Source organism: Mytilus californianus, unplaced genomic scaffold (assembly GCF_021869535.1).
Source record: "Mytilus californianus isolate M0D057914Y unplaced genomic scaffold, xbMytCali1.0.p SCAF_5, whole genome shotgun sequence".
NCBI lineage: Eukaryota > Metazoa > Mollusca > Bivalvia > Mytilida > Mytilidae > Mytilus > Mytilus californianus.
The window spans coordinates 67,787,044-67,807,088 of NW_026262701.1; the positions used below are offsets into that span (position 1 = coordinate 67,787,044).

The 20,045-nt window shown below is 32.0% G+C and overlaps 2 protein-coding genes across 5 annotated transcripts in view; one reads left to right on the forward strand and one right to left on the reverse strand.

The window, feature by feature from the left end:
- The window catches only part of LOC127701268 (nuclear factor of activated T-cells 5-like), a 347,248-nt gene that overhangs the window by 165,167 nt on the left and 162,036 nt on the right, over positions 1–20,045 (reverse strand). The window lies entirely within an intron of this gene.
- LOC127701330 (HAUS augmin-like complex subunit 4) lies at positions 159–19,315 on the forward strand. Its single transcript, XM_052205220.1, has 9 exons — positions 159–218; positions 4,302–4,438; positions 8,162–8,293; positions 10,759–10,896; positions 12,057–12,159; positions 15,190–15,329; positions 15,934–16,064; positions 16,920–16,988; positions 18,948–19,315. Exons 1-9 carry the CDS (start codon positions 200–202, stop codon positions 19,141–19,143), a joined length of 1,065 nt encoding a protein of 354 aa, XP_052061180.1. The 5' UTR covers positions 159–199; the 3' UTR covers positions 19,144–19,315.

Genomic DNA, 20,045 nt, shown 5'->3' on the forward strand with positions numbered 1-20,045 from the left:
GCAAAAAAACTTATATAATCGAACTATCTTTACAGACGCTCGCTATTTGATGAAAAAAATCAAGATACATAAATTCAGGACGATAACTTGAATAAAAATATTTAACTTAGCAATTATTGATCCGGATATTATACGTGTCTGTTCCTTAAATAGTTTTCTATTAGTTTTACTTTTCATTTTCAACTTCAAAGAACAGAGAATGTTACAGTGTGACAAAGGTTCATTCAACACTATTTTTTAACATATAATGTAAACAAGAAGTACCACAGTGCATACACGTCATAAACTTTTTAGCTTGATCTGGAGTTGTGTGTTTTTATAAAAGATGAATCCACATATACCTATATGTAGTTGCATCTATAGGAGATATTTTGTACTAAAGCCAGACATGCCAGACAAAATATTTATATACCAATTTCGAATTGTCTTTGGTGTTTAAGCCGTCTTCTGACCTATTCCAATGGCTTAACGCATATGTCTACTTGCAAAGACTCATGTCAACCGTTTAGTACGTCTTTACATCAAGGAACAACTCGGATTCTTCATGTTGTTTTGTTTAACAGCTTAAAAGAGTTAACATTAACAAGCCCACAGATTGAAATAAAACAACTATTCATCAGTGCGAAGCAATTTGTCTTTTATGGACATTTTATAGCTTGACTACCTCTTTCAACTGATTTTTATAGTTCATTCTTATGTTGTACTGTTACACCACTGTCCCAGGTTAGGGGGAGGGTTGGGATCCCGCTAACATGTTTAACCCCGCCACATTCTGTATGTATGTGCCTGTTCCAAGTCAGGAGCCTGTAATTCAGTGGTTGTCGTTTGTTTATGTGTTACACATTTGTTTTTCGTTCATTTTTAACCGGATTTTCGAAGGAAATATCGGTTATTAAAATGGTGATATACGGCGGGCGGCTTGGTGGTTTGGCTGCTGCCAAACAGTGTCCGCACAATAACATGAAAACACTTTAACAAATTTTTTTCAAATTTAAATATGTTGTTTCCTGGGACTTGATGAAGGTCTCTATTAATTTTCAAGATTTTAGTATATCTCCTTTGTGAGTTATCGCCATTTTTAATATCCAAAAATAGAATTTTTAAATATTTTACTGTTGTTATTATGTTATGATTTGTCTTATCTCAGAATAAAATTGGAGTGACAGATTTATTTGAAAATTATCTATTTCCTAAGTGGTAATGATTATAAGCTATATCATTAGACATTTTGAAGATTATTACATTTAAATTATTAATTATGTTAGAGTACTATGTTAAACAACCATAGTTCTGTTCAATTAGATATAATTATAAATATTTCAGCATATGATAATGATTTATTTTCATTATTAATTAGATCTTGGAAATATTTTAGCATATGATAATCATTGGAGTGACAGATTTATTTGAAAATTTTCTGTTTTTCTGATCTGTAGGACTGTATATATACAGTTTGAAACTTATTAGTATTACTGTATAAATGAAGTTTTGAATTTACTGTTCATTATTAGACATTTTGTAGATAATTAAGTTAATCATATATATTCTTACCCCTACCCCCCTTCAATTTGATAATGTGCTTTTATCTTGTAAACGGTTGAGATCCCTACTCCTAAACCATATATATTCTTGTATGGGACAATAAAACAAATCAAATGAAATATTGGGATAGTCCTCGGGTTCACAGCTACCCTCCTTTTTTTTTTAAAACTTGTAAATGTGCAAGCTCCCCACCCTGAAACCATATATATTCTTGTATGTTACAAATCAAATGAAATATAAGGTGAGTCCCCTGGGGTCACCCCCAGCAATTTGATAATGTGCTTTTATCTTGTAAACGGTTGAGATCCCTACTCCTAAACCATATATATTCTTGTATGGGACAATAAAACTAATCAAATGAAGTAAAAGGCGAGTCCCCTGGGGTCACCCCAACCCCCTCCTGTTTGAGTACTTGTAAACGGTCGAGATCCCCACCCCTAAACCATATATATTCTTGTATGGGACAATAACACAAATCAAATGAAAATATAGGGGAAGTCTATGGGGGTCACCCCTACCCCCTTCTTTTTGAGAACTTGTAAACAGTCAAGATTTCCACCCCGAAACCATATATATTCTTGTATGGGACAATAAATCAAATCAAATGAAATATAAAAGAAGTCCATGGGGGTAACCACCACACCCCTTCTTTTTGATGACTTGTAAACGGTCGAGATCCCCACCCCTAAACCATATATATTCTTGAATGGGCCAATAAAAGAAATCAAATGAAATTGAGGGGAAGTCTCCTGGGGAAACCCCCACCCCCCTTTTTTTTTTGAAAACTTGTTAACGGTCAAGATCCCCACCCCGAAACCATATATTTTCTTGTATGGGACAATAAAACAAATCAAATGAAATAAAAGGTGAGTCCCCTGGGGTCACCCCACCCCTCCTGTTTGAGAACTTGCAAACAGTCGAGATCCCCACCCCTAATCTATATATATTCATGTATGGGACAATAAAACAAATCAAATGAAATATAGGGAAAGTCCATGGGGGTAACCCCCACCCCCCCCTTCTTTTTGATAACTTGTAAACGTCAAGATCCCCGCACCCCTAAACCATATATATTCTTGAATGGGACAATAAAACAAATCAAATGAAATTGAGGGAAAGTCCCCTGGGGTAACCCCCACCCCACTTCTTTTTGAAAACTTGTAAATGGTCAAGATCCCCACCCCGAAACCATATATATTCTTGTATGGGACAATAAAACAAATCAAATGAAATATAAGGTGAGTCCCCTTGGGTCACCCCACCCCCCTCCTGTTTAAGAACTTGTAAACGGTTGAGCTTTTCATTATTAATAAGATAATACCACATTGAGGTCCAAAGGGTCCTAAATTAAACTTTTGTTTAATTTCATCAAATATTGAATTCTTTGGTTCTTTGATATGCTGATTCTAACAATGTTTGAGTGTTAAATCATATCTAATTTTAGAGAACTTAGTCATCACTGGTTGTTGTTATTATATTATTGATTATAATTTGAAAAATTGCATCATATATTATTTTAGAGAACTTTTTATCCAGTTTGAGTTATTTCCATTTGCACAGAAAATATTATGGATAAAATTAACCTGTGTTTCATTTCAACATAAATTAAATATATATAGGGTTCTTTCAAATGCTGAATCTAAACTCTATTTAAATATTAGATTTTTAGGCCCAGTTTTCAAGTTGGTCCAAATCAGGGTCCAAAATTAAACTTTGTTTGATTCAACAGAAATTGAATTTATGGGGTTCTTTGAAATGCTGAATCTAACCATGTATTGAGAGATTTTGGATTGTGGGCTCCTTTATCAAATTGGTCCACATTGAGGTCCAAAGGGTCCTAGATTAAACTTTTGTCTGATTTCATCAAAAATTGAATTCTTGGGGTTCTTTGATATGCTGATTCTAATATGTACTTAGATTTTGGATATTGGACCATAATAGGTATTTAAATGTCCAATTTCAAATATATCAGTTCTTTGACTACATTCATTTTGTGTCACAAACCTATGATGTGTCAAATATTCAATCACAATCCAAATTCAGAGCTGTTTTAAGTTTAAATGTAGTGTCCATACTTGCTCAACTGTTCAGGGTTCGACCTCTGCAGGAAAATCCGGTTTGCTGTCTCTCTGACAGCCTCTTGTTTGTACATAAATTAGGCCGTTAGTTTTCTCGTTTGAATTGTTTTACATTGTCATTTCGGGGCCTTTTATAGCTGACTGTGCGGTAAGTGCTTTGCTCATTGTTGAAGGCCGTACGGTGACCTATAGTTGTTAATTTCTGTGTTATTTGGTCTCTTGTGGAGAGTTGTCTCATTGGCAATCATACCACATCTTCTTTTTTATAAGTATAGGTTTTGCTCATTATTGAAGACTGTATGGTGACCTATAGATGTTAACTTCTATGCCATTTAGTCTCTGGCAGAGAGTTGTCTCATTGGCAGTTATACTTCATCTTCTTCTTTTTATATTATGTATCTTCTGAAAATCCAACTTGCAAAATCCTCATGTTTTGTCATCTTCCTCTTTTGCTTGCATTTACTTTAGTTAGCAATATTGAAAATGTGAATTAAGCAATATCTATGTAAAGCATTTTGCACAATAAGTAGACAATTGTTGAATGGTAAAAGTACATTGGTAACAGTATATCGACCATTTGCTAAATTATGGAAAAATATTCATCTTTTTGGGTTTTGAGTTTTACAAAGTACATGTACCATGGAATAGTAATCAATCATATTTGTATTTGTCATGTTTCAGTTAATGAAAGTCTACCAGTGAATGTTACAGATGAAGTCATTCAACAAAACCCTGAGTTTTCTAAACTTCTAAATTTGCTTTCACAACACATCAACAGTGATGGGACATGTGTTCAAGCCCAAAAAGACCTCCAGCAGGTGAGTGTTCCTAATCTAATTCTAGACAGTTCATCTACAGTAGGGGAGTTGGAAACTAGCATTAATCTATTTGTTTTTTATCAGACCTGAAATTGGTCTTCGAAAATGTCACTGATCTAAAGCTAATATGCAACTATCTGAATGGATTAGAATCCATATAACAGATGTAGCTGAACTCAATATCAAAATATGCATTTAGAGGTAACTTTACTAAACATCAAAATAAATGCAACTCCATTAAATTATTTGGAGTGAAAATTTCTATTGCATATATTTTAACTTTTAAAAAGTGATTGAAGTTCTTTGCATTGGAAATAAACACATTTATTCTAAAACCAGTTGTTGGCATGATACGGGTTATGTTCTTCTCATATATTTCATGATAGTATGATACTAAACCCCTAACGGGAGGGATTGTGCTTGATTTTCATATAATGAAGAAAAAAACTTTCAATCAGTTTAATTGAGGTCTGGAGCTGGCATGTCAGTAACTGCTAGTAGCATGAGTAGTCCTTTGTTAATTTATGTGGATCATTGTCATTTTGCTTAGTTTCATCTGAAACCTATTCTAACATCGGACTCGGACTTCTTTTAATTTTACTGAGTTTAACTGTGCGTATTGCTGTGTGTTTGTTTATTCTACTGTAGAATTTTTACATTGGCTAGAGGTATAGGGGGAGGGTTGAGATCTCACAAAACATGTTTAACCCTGCCACATTTTTGCACCTGTCCCAAGTCAGGAACCTCTGGCCTTTGTTTGTCTTGTATGTTTTTTTAATTTTGGTTCATTTATATGTTTCGGAGTTTAATGTGACGTCCACTTTCGTATACCTAAAGCCTGCCTCTGGGTGCGAGATGTTCTCACTGTGTTGAAGACCTGTTGGGGGCCTTGAGCTGTTTTCTGCTCTTTGGTCGGGTTGTTGTCTCTTTGACACATTCCCCATTTCCATTCTCAATTTTATTCTGTAGTCATTAACATCAAATTCTGTGAAATGAACTTCAAGTACAATTCTAAACATGATTAATTTCTCAAGATTTAACATACAAAATTTTTTATTGATGAAAAACCTTTCCGACTTTTCAGTTCAAAATCATAGACAATTATGTCATTTGCCTCAATGGAATTAATTTCTACAGCTGTACAAAAGAAAATAAATTTGTACCATAAAAACATGAAAATTAGGCTGGAACCGTCTGGATCTGTACCGGAAAAAAAGATTCATATTAAAATATCTGACATGTCTCAAGAGTTATAAAGATTAGTAAAATAATTGATACATAAAATATAAGTTTTCTTCAATGAAGTTGTATTATCTATGACATATGTGTGTGCCTTGAAACTAGTAAAAGTACATTTGGTGTGCAGATGCATATTGAAGAAACTGACCATGTGCCGTAAGAGGAAGGACACATGACTGAAATTCAGTTGGTTTTGATAAAGATTTTAAGCTTCAATCTATGAATTAAGTTTTAGGTTCAAGTTTAGTTTTTATACGATGGCAAAAAATATTGCGGTCGTATATTGGTATCACGTCATCGTTGTCGTCTTCCGAAGACATTTGGTTTTCGGACAATAACTTTAGTAAATGTAAATAGAAATCTATGAAATTTAGACACAAGGTTTATAACCACAAAAGGAAGGTTGGGAGTGATTTTGGGGTTATAGTCCCAACAGTTTAGGAATAAGGGGCCAAAAAGGGGCCCAAATAAGCATTTTTCTAGTTTCCAGACAATATCTTGTGGAACGGTGTATCTCTGAAATTATACCACAAGTTTCCATACCACAAAGGGATGGTTAGGATTGGCTTTGGGGGGTTCTGGCTCAAACCGTTTAGGAATTAGGGGCAAAAATGGGGGGAAAACAAGGGTTTCCTGGTTAATGGACAATTTAAAAGCAGTGTAAGGGAGGTAATCCAAACACATTTAAAGTACAATGTTGTGTATGTTTGGATTTACCTCCCTTACACTTCTTTTAAATTATCTATAAAGAACTTGAGGTGATTAGCTGTCAATTTATTTTTAGAAGTTACATTAAAGGAATATTAATTTTAGCCATGATTATGTATGTCATTTTCTATTTTAAGACTTTTATGATGTATTTAAATTGGTAATTATGGTTGCAAACTCCATTGGAAATTTGAATTGAGATTATGACCATATCTTAAGGGAAAGAAATTTTTTTTTTGGAAAAAGGGGGTGAAAAAAAAATTTTTTTGGGGGGGGCAATCTTTTCTCATTTCAAATTTCAGTAATTAAAAAGAAAATTTCTTCAAATATTTTTTTTTTTTTTTTTGCAAAAAAAGGGTGGGTGGGGTAAAAAAAAGAATTATTTTTTTATTTTTGGGGGGGGGGGGGGGTCAATATGCAACAGCATAGTGTATTGCACAAAAGCAAAAAAAAGGGGGGGTAAATTTTTTTTTTTTTTGGGGGGGTGGGGGGGTCAATTCGCAACAGCATAGTGCTTAGCACAAAAGCAAAAAAATTGATATAAATTCAAATCATATAACCAATTCTAAGTTCTTTGACTACAGGCATTCTGTGTCAGAAACCCTATTATGTGTCAAATATTTAATTACAATCCAAATTCAGACCTGTATCAAGCGCGAATATTGTGTCCATTTTTGCCCCAACTGTTCATGGTTGGACCTCTGCGGTCGTATCCAGCTGCGCTCAGTGAAGCATTTTATTATATACTAATGTGACATTATAGCATAGTAGATGTACATAAAAAGGATTACAGCAATTGCCAAAAATATTGGACAGTACAACAGACCACACCAACATCCACATCCAACACCTGACTCTTTCAAGAAAATATATATGTACAAACAACAGCCTCAGATAGCCTGACTTGGTTCAGACACAAAATGAGGTGCGATTAAACCAGTTTTATGTATGCACAAACCTTCTCCTTTGCCTATTTAAACCATATTTTGCAAAAGACTTGGTATACAGATCTATAAACGCGAGTATGACTGCTTCATCCAAAAAATAGGTCACTCTGACAGTTGTTTAATCTTGATTGACTTCATTAATTTTTCTTCTGAGTTCAAATTTTAGATAATAACTGACCAACACTCATCTGTCTTTGTTTATTTGAGTTAAGCAACCCTAAAAAAATTTTGGTCACATTGACCTATTTATTAAGCTTAAAATTAGCAATCTCCCACAAAATATAGGTCACTGACATATATTTTATGCTGCATTGACATTGATTAAGTTAAACATCTGAACTAAAATCTTAGGTACTTAGTGACCTAAAGTCACATAGCTTGATGAAAAGATGTGTCTATGGAGTACAAAAGTGATTATTAAATAGTGGATCATCTAGCCTATATTTTGATCTTCATTGACTTATACAATGTACTTTAAAGATTTACATGTGAGTAAATTTTTCTAAAAGTAAGAGACTTACAATCACATAATTTGGTGTAATAATGAATTTAATAGAGTATAACTACCCTTTGTGAAAAATAGATCACTCAGACCTATACTTTATGCTTCATTGATTTGTATAAAGTTTGATGTCAAAGTTCATTTCTTGGATACTATTCACTCTGAAGTTTAATTTCAGCTTGACAAATGCTTGACAACTTTGGTTTTTGAAGCCAATATGGTAGAGAGAAATATATTGTCATTGTAGATTACCTATGTTTATGTATCGGAATCATTTTACATTCTATCAAAAATGGATGTCATAATGCTTGATTATTTTACAAATAGGCTGAGGAAGAACTCAAACATGAGAAACATAATTGGTTGATGCAGAAGACAATATACAGGGAAGTAGAAGAGCTGTTAATGGATTATGAAATAAAAAGTCAAGAATGTTCTCTTTCTTCAGAGGATAAACAAGTAAATATTACGTCACTAGAACTTGTATATCTCTATATATACTAATCTGTTGTAAATGACCACCAAAAAAAACCTTCATTTTGTTCATTTTAAAGAGTAAAAAGGAATTTGCTAACTTCACATTTAAATAATTACAGTACATGATGTTTCATAAGATTCTGTACTTTTGATAAACAGACAACAATTTGGAGACAGTCATTTCAAAATTATGTTTTACTTCCCCCAAAAATGAAACATGTATTACTGCACATGCTCTCTGTAACAACATCACAATAATGGATCTGAAAACAAACGAAGTGGTTGATTTTTCTTGTAATTTCATGGTTGTACAATGTAGCAAAATGAAGTGAGAATTGAATGCTTCCATAATTTTATATGGTTTTAAAATCATTGATCATGCCTACATTTTTAGTATAGAGCAAAGCACTTTTGTGCAACATGCAAAATATGCTTCTGTAAATGCTTTTACAGCCCAATAGAATTACAAAAGGATGCATTCTATTCTAAACATAATAAGCTCATTATTATATTGTTAAAAAAATCCATGTTGATGAAGATGGTTTCTTGTGATATTTGTTTACCTAAATCCACTTAGTGACAGTGATTTAAGTAGTAGCATATTTAACCTTAAATCTTTCATCTACTTTGGTTGCTGGAAGTTTTTTTATGTATATGGGGAAAAGTTAAGGGGAAAATAAAGTTTGGGAGGGAATATATCATTGTTTTCTTCTTTTTTGTTTGTTGCTTAGTTTTTCTATCCTGGCTTTAGAATTAGGTCCAGATGTAAGCCATTAGAAGTCATGCATAGAGGAATGATATTTTGTCATTTGATACACCAAGTTTGGAAACAAATGTCCATACAAAAACTTGTTCACATTTTCTTTCATCTTATGTATGAATGGCTTTGGTTAAGCTTTGTGTGAACTATGGTTAAGAGTCAGATCTAAGCAACTACAAATCATAGAGAAATAATCTTTTTTTATAGTTTATGCATCAGGTTAGTGACAAAGGTCCACACTAAAGTTATTTCTCCTTGGACTTCATTTTAAGCATTATTATACCCTGCTTTAAAAAAGGGGGGGTATACTGTTTTACCTGTGTCTGTCCTTCCGTCAGTCCATCCATCAGTCTGTCAGTCCATCCGTCCGTCCCATGAATATTTTCGTCGCATTTTTCTCAGGACCTACTTGACAAGGATTTCTGAAATTTGGTTTCAGGGTTTATATAAGAAAGTTACACCATGTGATGCGTTTTCAGATTCATCACTCAACAACTTCCTGTTAACCGAACACTTGTATTATTTTACACATGATAGCCAAGTTGAAAATTTTCGTCACATTTTTCTCAGGAACTACTTGACAAGGATTTCTAAAATTTGGTTTCAGGGTTTATATAAGTCAGCTATACCATGTGATGCGTTTTCAGATTCATCACTCAACAACTTCCTGTTTACCGAAATATATTGGCTGGGGTATCATCAGTGAGCAGTAGCTCACAGTTTTACTTGTTGGCTTTGTTTTAAAAACAATTATATGATCCAGATCTTACCAAAAACAAATAATAATGGAAGATCTGTTGTCAGTTGATGCACCCTGTTTTGTGAAAGATGTCCACATTAAAATAAGGTCACCTTGACCTTCATTTTACATATGAATGATTTTGGTAAAGTTTTGTGTGAAGGTCCATATCTAAGCAACTGAAAATCATAGAGGAATGGTCTTTTGTCAGTTGATGTATCATGTTAGTGACAAAATAAGGTCACCTTGACCTTTTTTATGATTTAGATTTTTAAAATAAATAATTAAAATTGAGGGGATTACCTGTTGTTATAGACTGCTCCGATATTTCTGTATTAGAGTGGTGACGACTAGTATTGAATGCCCTAAAATCATTTCACTCTAAACTCATAAACTGCTTGGAATTGAATTATGATACTTTTATGACTGTTTAAAACCCCAATAAGTTTTGCCACTATATACGGTTTCAATCTATGCCTCCAAGCTCACTTTGTCCCAGAGTGTGAAACATAGGAATTCTATTTCATGGATCAATGTTTTTGTGATTAGGTCAATTTCTCAGATACATCACTGTACATATACAATGTCTCTGAAATTTTCATGGTTTATTTGTCAACATTAAATTTTGTGATTATGTTTATCATCTCTGATACTACAGCAATAGGTCAACTATGTTTGGTGTATAGAATGATTGTAAGGTGTACATGTACTTTTGTTTTGTTTCTCAGATATTATAAGCTATAAGGTCAACTACATATAGTTTACAGAATGAGTGTAAAGTGTCCATGTCCATCTAACAGGGTTCATAGACCTTATTTTCATGGATCATTGATAATGTTAAGTTTATTTGATATCTGTACTAAAAGCAGTAAGACAATGACCCGAAAGACTTTCAATCATTATCAGTAAAGCAGGCCAGATATTTCAACATGTGCAGTCTTGTTTCAGTTTCAAGCAGCCTTACAAGAATGTTTAACAATGGCAGAAATAGGAGACTATGTAGATTGCAATCCTGAACCTGGTTCATCATCAACCTTGTTAGGGTTAACTAGAGAAGAAATTCAAAGACAGAATCCTTATAAAAAGGTATTAATAAGGAGTTGTGTGTAAAATATTCTTATATATAAAGTTTTCAAGAAGATTTATGGTTGGTAAAAATGTGTTAACTTTTGAGTCTAGAATGTACTGTCATGAAGACATTTATTTTTCTTAGTACTGTAAATTCAGAAATTATTGCAATTTTTATGCCCCCGCTGTAGCGGAGGGGGCATTAAGTTTTACCCTTGTCCGTCTGTACGTTCGTATGTCCGTACGTCCATAAAATTGGTTTCCGTTCTATAATTTTAGTTTGCCTCAACCAAATGTTATGAAACTTATACACAATGCTTATTACCATAAAACACAGATCAAGTTTGAATTTTGGTGGCGTCACTTTAACCATTCTAGAGTTATGGCCCTTTACAAATGGAAAAATTGCTGAATTTTACATTTCCATTCTCTAACTTAAGTTTTCCTCAACCAAAGTTATGAAACTTATACACAATGCTTATTAACACAAAACACAGTTCATATTGAATTTTGATTGCATTACTTTTACAGTTCTAGAGGTATGCCCCTTTACAAATGGAAAAATTGCTGAATTTTTGTTTCCGTTCTCTAACTTTAGTTTGCCTCAACTAAACGTTATGAATCTTATACACAATGTTTATCACCACATTACACAGATCAAGTTTGAATTTTGGTAGCGTCACTTTTCTAGTTCTTGAGTTATGTCCCATTATAATGTTCTATGCAATCGGGGGCATCATCTGTGTCCCATGGACACATTCCCTTTTTTTTTATAAATGCAATAAATATGACAGTATCAGGTTTGCAATAATGAAAACTCTAATTCATAATTTCAGTAGTGACTTTCTTTCATGAAATTTTGCAATTGCATTCATAGGATTTCGCTTTATGCCAGTAGTCAAGGATTTGCAATAATAAATGCCCACATTAATTTCTGAAAAGTATTAAAGAAGTTTGAAATAGATTGATTTAAGAACCTAATTGTGGCTGTTTTGATATTCTATGATAAAGTTGAAATTCAAGGCCATATTTTGGCAAAAGTACATATTGTTCTTTAAACACTGATATTGCTCTTCTTAACAAAAAAGGGTTACAAATACTGATAATTGGTCTTGAGGTAGTTTAAAGAATGAAAGATATTTTGAAACTTGCTCAAGATCCATTATTTTTTATTGCAGCATTTACCTTTCTTACAACAGAAGCTTTTACCAGATATAGAGGACAGATTAAGATTAAAATGTGAAAGTCTGGTAACATTTCATGACCCAGATAATGGAACAGGTGATCAGAATTATTTATTACAGTGTTACATACATATAAAGCACAATGATCACATTATAACATATAAAATATGGAACTAAAATTAAAATGTTAAGTCTGAGGCATATGATAAACCATTGTTAGACCTTGAAAGTCTGAGGCATATGATAAACCATTGTTAGACCTTGAAAGTCTGAGGCATATGATAAACCATTGTTAGACCTTGAAAGTCTGAGGCATATGATAAACCATTGTTAAACCTTGAAAGTCCAAGGCATATGATAAACCATTGTTAGACCTTGAAAGTCTAAGGCATATGATAAACTATTGTTAGACCTTGAAAGTCAGGCATATGATAAACCATTGTAAGATCTTGAAAGTCTAAGACATATAATAAACCATTGTTAGACCTTAAAAGTCTTAGGCATATGATAAACCATTGTTAGACCTTGAAAGTCTGAGGCATATGATAAATCATTGTTAGACCTTGAAAGTCTGAGGCATACGACAAACTATTGTTTGACCTTGAAAGTCTGAGGCGTATGATATACCATTGTTAGACCTTGAAAGTCTGAGGCATATGATAAACGATTGTTAGACCTCTTCTATAAAAGTTTATTGCTGTGATGACAAGTTTGTTAAGTTTGATCAACCATTACAATTAAAATTGACATATACAATCATTGAAAATGGGATGTTTAAGTCTGATTAAACATTTAAAGGGAATATTATCATACTCCAACTTAAAACTATAATGCAATCACCTTGTCAGTCAGTATGTCCGTCTTTGCTTCCCACATCTGTTGTCGTCGTCTGTCGTCGTAAACTATTTCAAAAATCTTCTCCTCTGAAACTACTGGGCCAAATACCTTCAAACTTTAAATAAATGTTCCTTAGGGTATCTAGTTTACAAATTATATCCGAAGTTTTGATCCATCGACAAACATGGCCCCCATGGCTAAAAATAGAACATAGGGGTCAAATGCAGTTTTTGGCTTATATCTCAAAAACTAAATCTTTTAGAGCAAATGTGACAGTGGTAAAATTGTTTAATTGGTCAAGACCTATCGGCCCTGAAATTTTCAGACGAATTGAACAACACATTGTTGGGTTGCTGCCACCGAATTGGTAGTTTTAACAAAATTTTGCAGTTTTTTGTTATTATTTTGAATATTATTATAGATACCGTATTTTATCGTGTATAGTACGCATTTTTTAACCACAAAAATGTAGTTGGTAGAGGGGGTGCGTATTATACACAACTATAGACATTTTTTTATTTTTTTTCAAATTCAAAAAAAAATAATTTTAATATCGTTTTTTTCTTCATTATTGTATATATTCAAGACGTTTTTATTTTATCTATTTACTTGTAATTTATTTTTTTATTTGTAATTTTTATTTTTATAACTTTTTTTCCTTCATAATGGAATATTCGAAGTACTGGTGTGACATCCTGCATGGCTGACCTTAAAACGTAATTAATATGTTAGTTATACGTCCTTGGTATGGGTGTGTAGCAATTGAATTATAATGTTAACTTTTGACAAGTGTTCAATATAATAACCTCAGGCAGTGCTCTAAATCAACATGATCAATGAAAAGAAAAGGATTAAAGAGTTAATAAATGATAATTACTGCTAATCAATTTAGCAAAAATGTTTCAGGTCTAATTTCTTTTGTTCAATAACATTCCAGTTATTTCTTTTGTAATATTTGAACAATGCATCAGCTTGGACAAGCTTAGACAAACATTGATTTCAAAAGGGATATTAAATTAATAACTTTACTTTTATAAAATTAATAAATGTTAATTACATGATGAAAGGGCGTATTGCATTTCTGCTAATTTTTCAAAGTTCCAATACTACGTTTCCGGAAACTTAAAGTATACGTTTCCAGAAATTGTATTTATTACTTTTCTGGAAATTTACCTGGTAGTAAATTTTTAATATTTGAACATATGTTAGATTAATTATTTATTTCATATTTTTATACAAAAAAAGGTTCTGATCTTATATCTACAATATACTAGATATAAAAAAATGAAAGTTTCACCTTTGTGAAAGATGATGATGTCGGAATCGTTATATTTTTATGTTTTACCAACTTGAAATGTCTATGATCGTCTATGTAAATAACTGATATTTTCATAGATGGCACAGTTAATTTTTCGAAATATGGGTGTAAAATGGTAACTTCATTCCTCTTGTGTTTGCTTGACTTCCACTTTTTATCAAAATGTGGGATTTGCTTATTGATGTGTGCACTACCCGAAGACTAACTCTCCCGCCCGTGGTAGATCATATTGACTTTGAATGTGCAATGCATACTGCTGTTACAAAAATTTCATGCTGCTACAATCAGTTGTTGCAGGTTTCATTTAGGACAAAGTTCAAGGTACTCCTTAATTATTTTCTCGAAAAAGTAATAATTAATTTTTTCCGGAATCGTTATCATTTTCTCGGAAAAGTAAGGTATTTATTTCCGGAAACGTCATCTTTTTTTCCCGGAAAAGTAGTGCCAATTTGCGGAAACGTAAAACGCCGGATGAAAGCTCTACTATTTTATTGTTTATGATTTAAAATTATTTTATTAAATAATTTGATTGAACAATGAATATTGTTACACTTTTCTCAGAAAGTAATCAATAGAATGGCATCATATTTGGCCAGCAGTTATGAGTTGTAACATATGTGCAATAATGGCATCTGTTAGATACATACTGCTTGTTTGCAAATACTTTGAATTTTTCATTATATTAATAATTAAAAAAAAATTGTCACACTTTTGTCAGAAAGTCTAAGAAGTTCACCTACATTAGCGCTAGACTGTCAACCATGAGGTTGTAAGTTCAAATTTTGCATGTGGAAGGTGTGTTCAACTCTGATTTTTTTTACTAGGATTGCCAGTTTTCCTGCAAAAGGTCTGTGGTTCTCTCTGGCCACTCCAGCTTCCTCCACATATAAAAACTTGCTGCCACTATATAGCCAAGGGTGCTGAATGTGGCATTAAACACCAACAATCAGTCAACTATATATTTTTTTTCAGAAAGTGACAGACTTACTTTTGCCAAGGCTTCACAACTACCAGCAATGATTGATTCCGAGTGTCATGAGTTAAAACAAATCAAAGCAAAACTGAACAAAGAGAAACACAGAAAGGATAAACAATTTTGGTTATATTATCAGGTATTTTTGTCTTTTCACTCGTAAAAGTAAAGAAGATTTGACATATCTGTAATATGTTAAAGTGGTGTTATCACTCTTGGAGTATCCACATACAGTCAAACCTTTATTAAGCCATCTCTCATACAAAATACCAAAAGTGACCTCGTACGAGAGGTGACCTTAAACGAGGTTCCAAATTCAGACATTGCCAGACTATGTAAAGTACACTGAACATGATTATATAAGAATTTTATCAAATTATCATTAATGTTCAGTTGAAACGCAATTTATGACAATGTAGTAATACAATTTGATAGTTTTATGCTAGAAATATCTTATCAACATTTCTTCCATCTTACAATTTACTTTTTCATAATGCATCAAATCAGAGAAAAAAATACATATTATTCGCATTAACTTATCCCCTGAATCACCAACGTTTTTTACACAGTTTTCAATGTGTTATGTACAATTTAATCTAATTAGCAATTGAAATTTTTTTGTTTGCACTGATTTGATAATTATTTGGCTTCTTTGGTAACTTTATGACAGGTATAAAACATGCTAGAGAAAAATAAGTCTTGGTTTCGAAGAAAATTTATGTGACTTGTTTTTTCTGTTACAGACATTGTTAGATTCATTGTCACTGCTGGAGGATTTGATTTGTCAGTATAGGTTACAAAATCAGACAGAACATGACACAGTTACTACAGAATGGCTAGTGTCTAAATGTGATGGTCTCTGTCTAAAAATAAGGTATGTCAAATAAAACAGATTGTCATGTCATATACTTATAATTTTAGTGTTTTTGAAAATAAGGAGGGTCAAAAATTGATGGCATGTGATTTATATACGATGGATATGTGTTTGAATTGAAATTTAAAGATATCTTAGAAAACAGAATTGAATAAACTTCTATGCATTGGATGTTGTCTAAAAATAAGGTATATTATAAAAAATGATAATAGATAGGTAGAACTTGTACGCAGCAAAAATGACCAGCAATACAAGATCTACAAAAATGGTTATATGACTAAAACCATAGAATGACTCCTTTGTGAGTTATTGCCCTAAAATGACAAGATTTTACTAATTTTCGTGTTTTAGTCAATTAAATCCAAAACTATAGTAGATAGGTAGAAACTGTGAACAGCAAAAATGATCAGCAACAAAAGATCTACAGAAAAAGGATGTATGACAAAAACCATTGGGTGACTCCTTTATGAGTTATTGACCTAAAATTACGATTTTTTACTAATGGTCAGGTAAATCCAGAACGAAAGTAGATTGGTAGAAACTGTACACTGTGAAATGACCAGCAATACAAGAACTACAAAAAGGAATGAAATCAATGAAATTATTGGATGACTCTTTAAGGATTTATTTCCCGTATATGATGATTTTTGTCTTTTTATCTTTTTGTTAATAATTTTGAAAACTATCAACCATAATAGATCGGTAGAAAATGTAAAAATGATCATCAATACAAGATCTACACAAATAGCACTAAATAAGATCAACAAATAATCAAACATAAAAAGGTGAGCCTCTTGTTTCATTTAGGAGATTTTTTTGTTGTTCCTATGATAATTTATGCATTTTTTGTTACAGATTAACAGAATTACAAATATTATGTGAGACATACACTGTAGAAACTTGCAGAGCATTAAGCCAGATTAGGTTTGTACTAATTCCATTATCAAGTACTCCATATATAAATGTTGCCAATATTCTTGTTGAAATAGACATTTTTATAGACCTTTTGGAAATTGGAATGAAGGTGTATCTTTTTGTTACTCTAAATTTAGGAATTTATGCTAGCATTTATTATTACGGTTTCTTAAGAAAGGACAAAATGTGAGATTAATTATTGCGATTTCAGGAAAATCTGCATACAGTTATATATTATATTGGATATCAGAATGTGAGTTCTTATTATTGTGATACTCACCTGGTCGCATTATTCACATTGATAAAAGCCTCCCAATAATTTCTGAATATACAGTATATCAAATTTGACTCACTGGCCAGTGTGAGTTATAGACATTTCTTGGCATACTTCTCCTCTGAAACTACTTTGCTATTTAAGATCAAACTCACCCTGCTTTATTCTTATGGATAAATCTGAGGATCCTGTCAATTCACCAACATGGTAGCTGTAAGATATTCTTTTGATATAAAGCAGTAATTTGAAATTTAATAAAATAGGATGATATGTATAATTTGTTTATGTTACTAATAAAAATGAAAAAGATAACTCTTCTTTTGATAAAAAAAATCTTGAATACAAATGATTTTTATACGCCCGTCAAAGATTGGACGTAAAATGGTATACCAATGTCAGTCTGTCTATCCATCCGTCTGTCCGTCAACACTTTGTATGATAACTCAAATAGGCTTTCACCAATTCTCATGTAATTTTAAAATAACAAAAGGATTGACAGAAGAAAACTCCCTTTTGATTTTGATATCGTGCACTTACTCCTGTATGCCTTGATTGATTTCCTCAAAACTTTACATTATTGTTGGGATTGATAAAAGGAAGCTCCATTATGATTTTTTTTTATTTTCTGCTTTTACATTCCTGAGTTATTGGACTTTAATTGTTCAAATTAAGGCAAATTTTCACATAATGCACATTAACTCCAGTATGCCTGGATTAATTTCCTGAATCTTTTATATTGATGTTGAGATTGATAAAAAGAAGCTTCCTTTTGATATTTAAAATTTTTGGTCGTAGAGATACTGAACTTTATTTGTCAGATTTTAGTTAAGTTTTCACATGTTTACCATAACTTGAGTTTTTTTGGATTGATTTACTGACAACTTTACATGATTTTAGGAATTGGTGAACATAATACATCATTCGATTTGAATTAAAATCTGATATGTCATTCCAGAGTTATGGAACTTTGAATGTCTGATAAATAATAGGCATTTTTTAAATTTCATGCACTAGCTTTGGCGTATAGTATGGTTGGATCTAGTTACTACAAACTTAACACTGTTGTTGGGATTGGTAAATGTACTCTTTTGATTTTCAAAATTTTCTAGTTTGTCATAGAGTTATGGGACTTTTAACAATATTATTTATGTTATGTTATTTTTGCAACAATTTCAATACGCACAATAAGGGTGTATCATGCGTTCTTGGCACAGCTGTTTATTACAATTTGTTCTTATTGTACTGTTACAACACTGTCCCAGGTTAGGGGATGATTGAGCGCTCACACACATGTTTAACCTCACCACATTCTTTATGTGCCTGTCCCTAGTCAGTAGCCTGTAGTTAAGTGGTTGTCATTACTCCATGTCTTTTATATTTGTTTTTCATAATCTGTTTAATAATGTCTGGTGGCTAATTAAATGTAAATTTAATGTGCTACTTCTGGAAGTGTTGTATAAGACCTTTATAATGTTTTTTTTTCAACAATTTGTAGGTTTAAATTGACTTGCCATATCTTCAATACTCCTGACATGTCTGAGATTATAGAAAATCTTGGTCAAAGGTTAATTAGTGGACAAACCAGCAACTCACATTTACCACAAGTTAACGTTTAGTTATTTTTTCAACTGAAAGTGTATGACATACTATATACCAGATGAAACATTGAATAACTTTTATTTTGTTTATTGCAGAAAGTATTTAAAATCTGAACATGCTGAAACTGAAACAGAATATACTAATGTATCACAGGCATTAAAAGCATATGAATCCGTTGGAATGGGATTTGACACTTTAGTGAATGAATATAGCAAGTTAAAAAATGAGGTAGAAAATAAACAGTGGGCACTCAGTGAATTCCAACACAGTATAGAAAACAAAGATAGATAGTCATTCATTATTTTATTATACTTTGATTGTATAGTCTTAGGACTGAGAATATTTTATGACTAACATCAAGATGTCTCAGAAAATCTTTCATTGTTGTTATTATTTAGATTTGCTGTTTAACCAAAATTTTTTTGTTATACAGAAACTTGTGTAATAAAATTATATTAATATACCCATTTTATAGTCTTTCTTCTCTAGTTCATCCTGCTTAGAAATGCAACTATGTCTAGAAGTAAGAAATTTGTTTTGCTTTTTAGGCAGTGTTGTTGTCAACAACTAATGTTCAGATCTAATCAGTTTCGTTAGTAGTTAATAGTGATAGATCATTGATATTTGGTGTGTTGTTGTATATTTTTTTTAAATAATTCACAATTGCTTCATGTATATAGGTCCAATCCCTGTCTTCAGTCATTTTCAGCTGTGAAATTTGTACATTATCCTATTATTAAGTTCTTAGTTTGTGTGTTTGTAAAGAAATATTCATATATACATTGTATTGTCAGGCCAAACACTCATGACCCAGTAAAATTGTGACATCTAATTAAAGTCCATTGATGATCATAATCAAATATTTCAATGTAATATACATTGAGAAAGAATTTGAGATAATTGTTAATTGATAATATACCTATTGAAGGTGGAAAAGGTATTTGATATTGAATACCTGCATGTTGGAAATTTCTTAGCTTGTCCAAATTTACATATCACAGAAAATCATCTTACCTACATTTTGTGTAGTTCTTAGTCATCAGCATGATATATTTCCTTATGTAGTGAGTAAGGGGTTGATATGAGAACATCTTTTACAAATACAATTTTTTATAGTCTTCAGAATATCCCCTGTAAAAGAGAGTTGGAAGACACCAAAAGATTTTCACACACATAAGTCAAAGACAAACTGA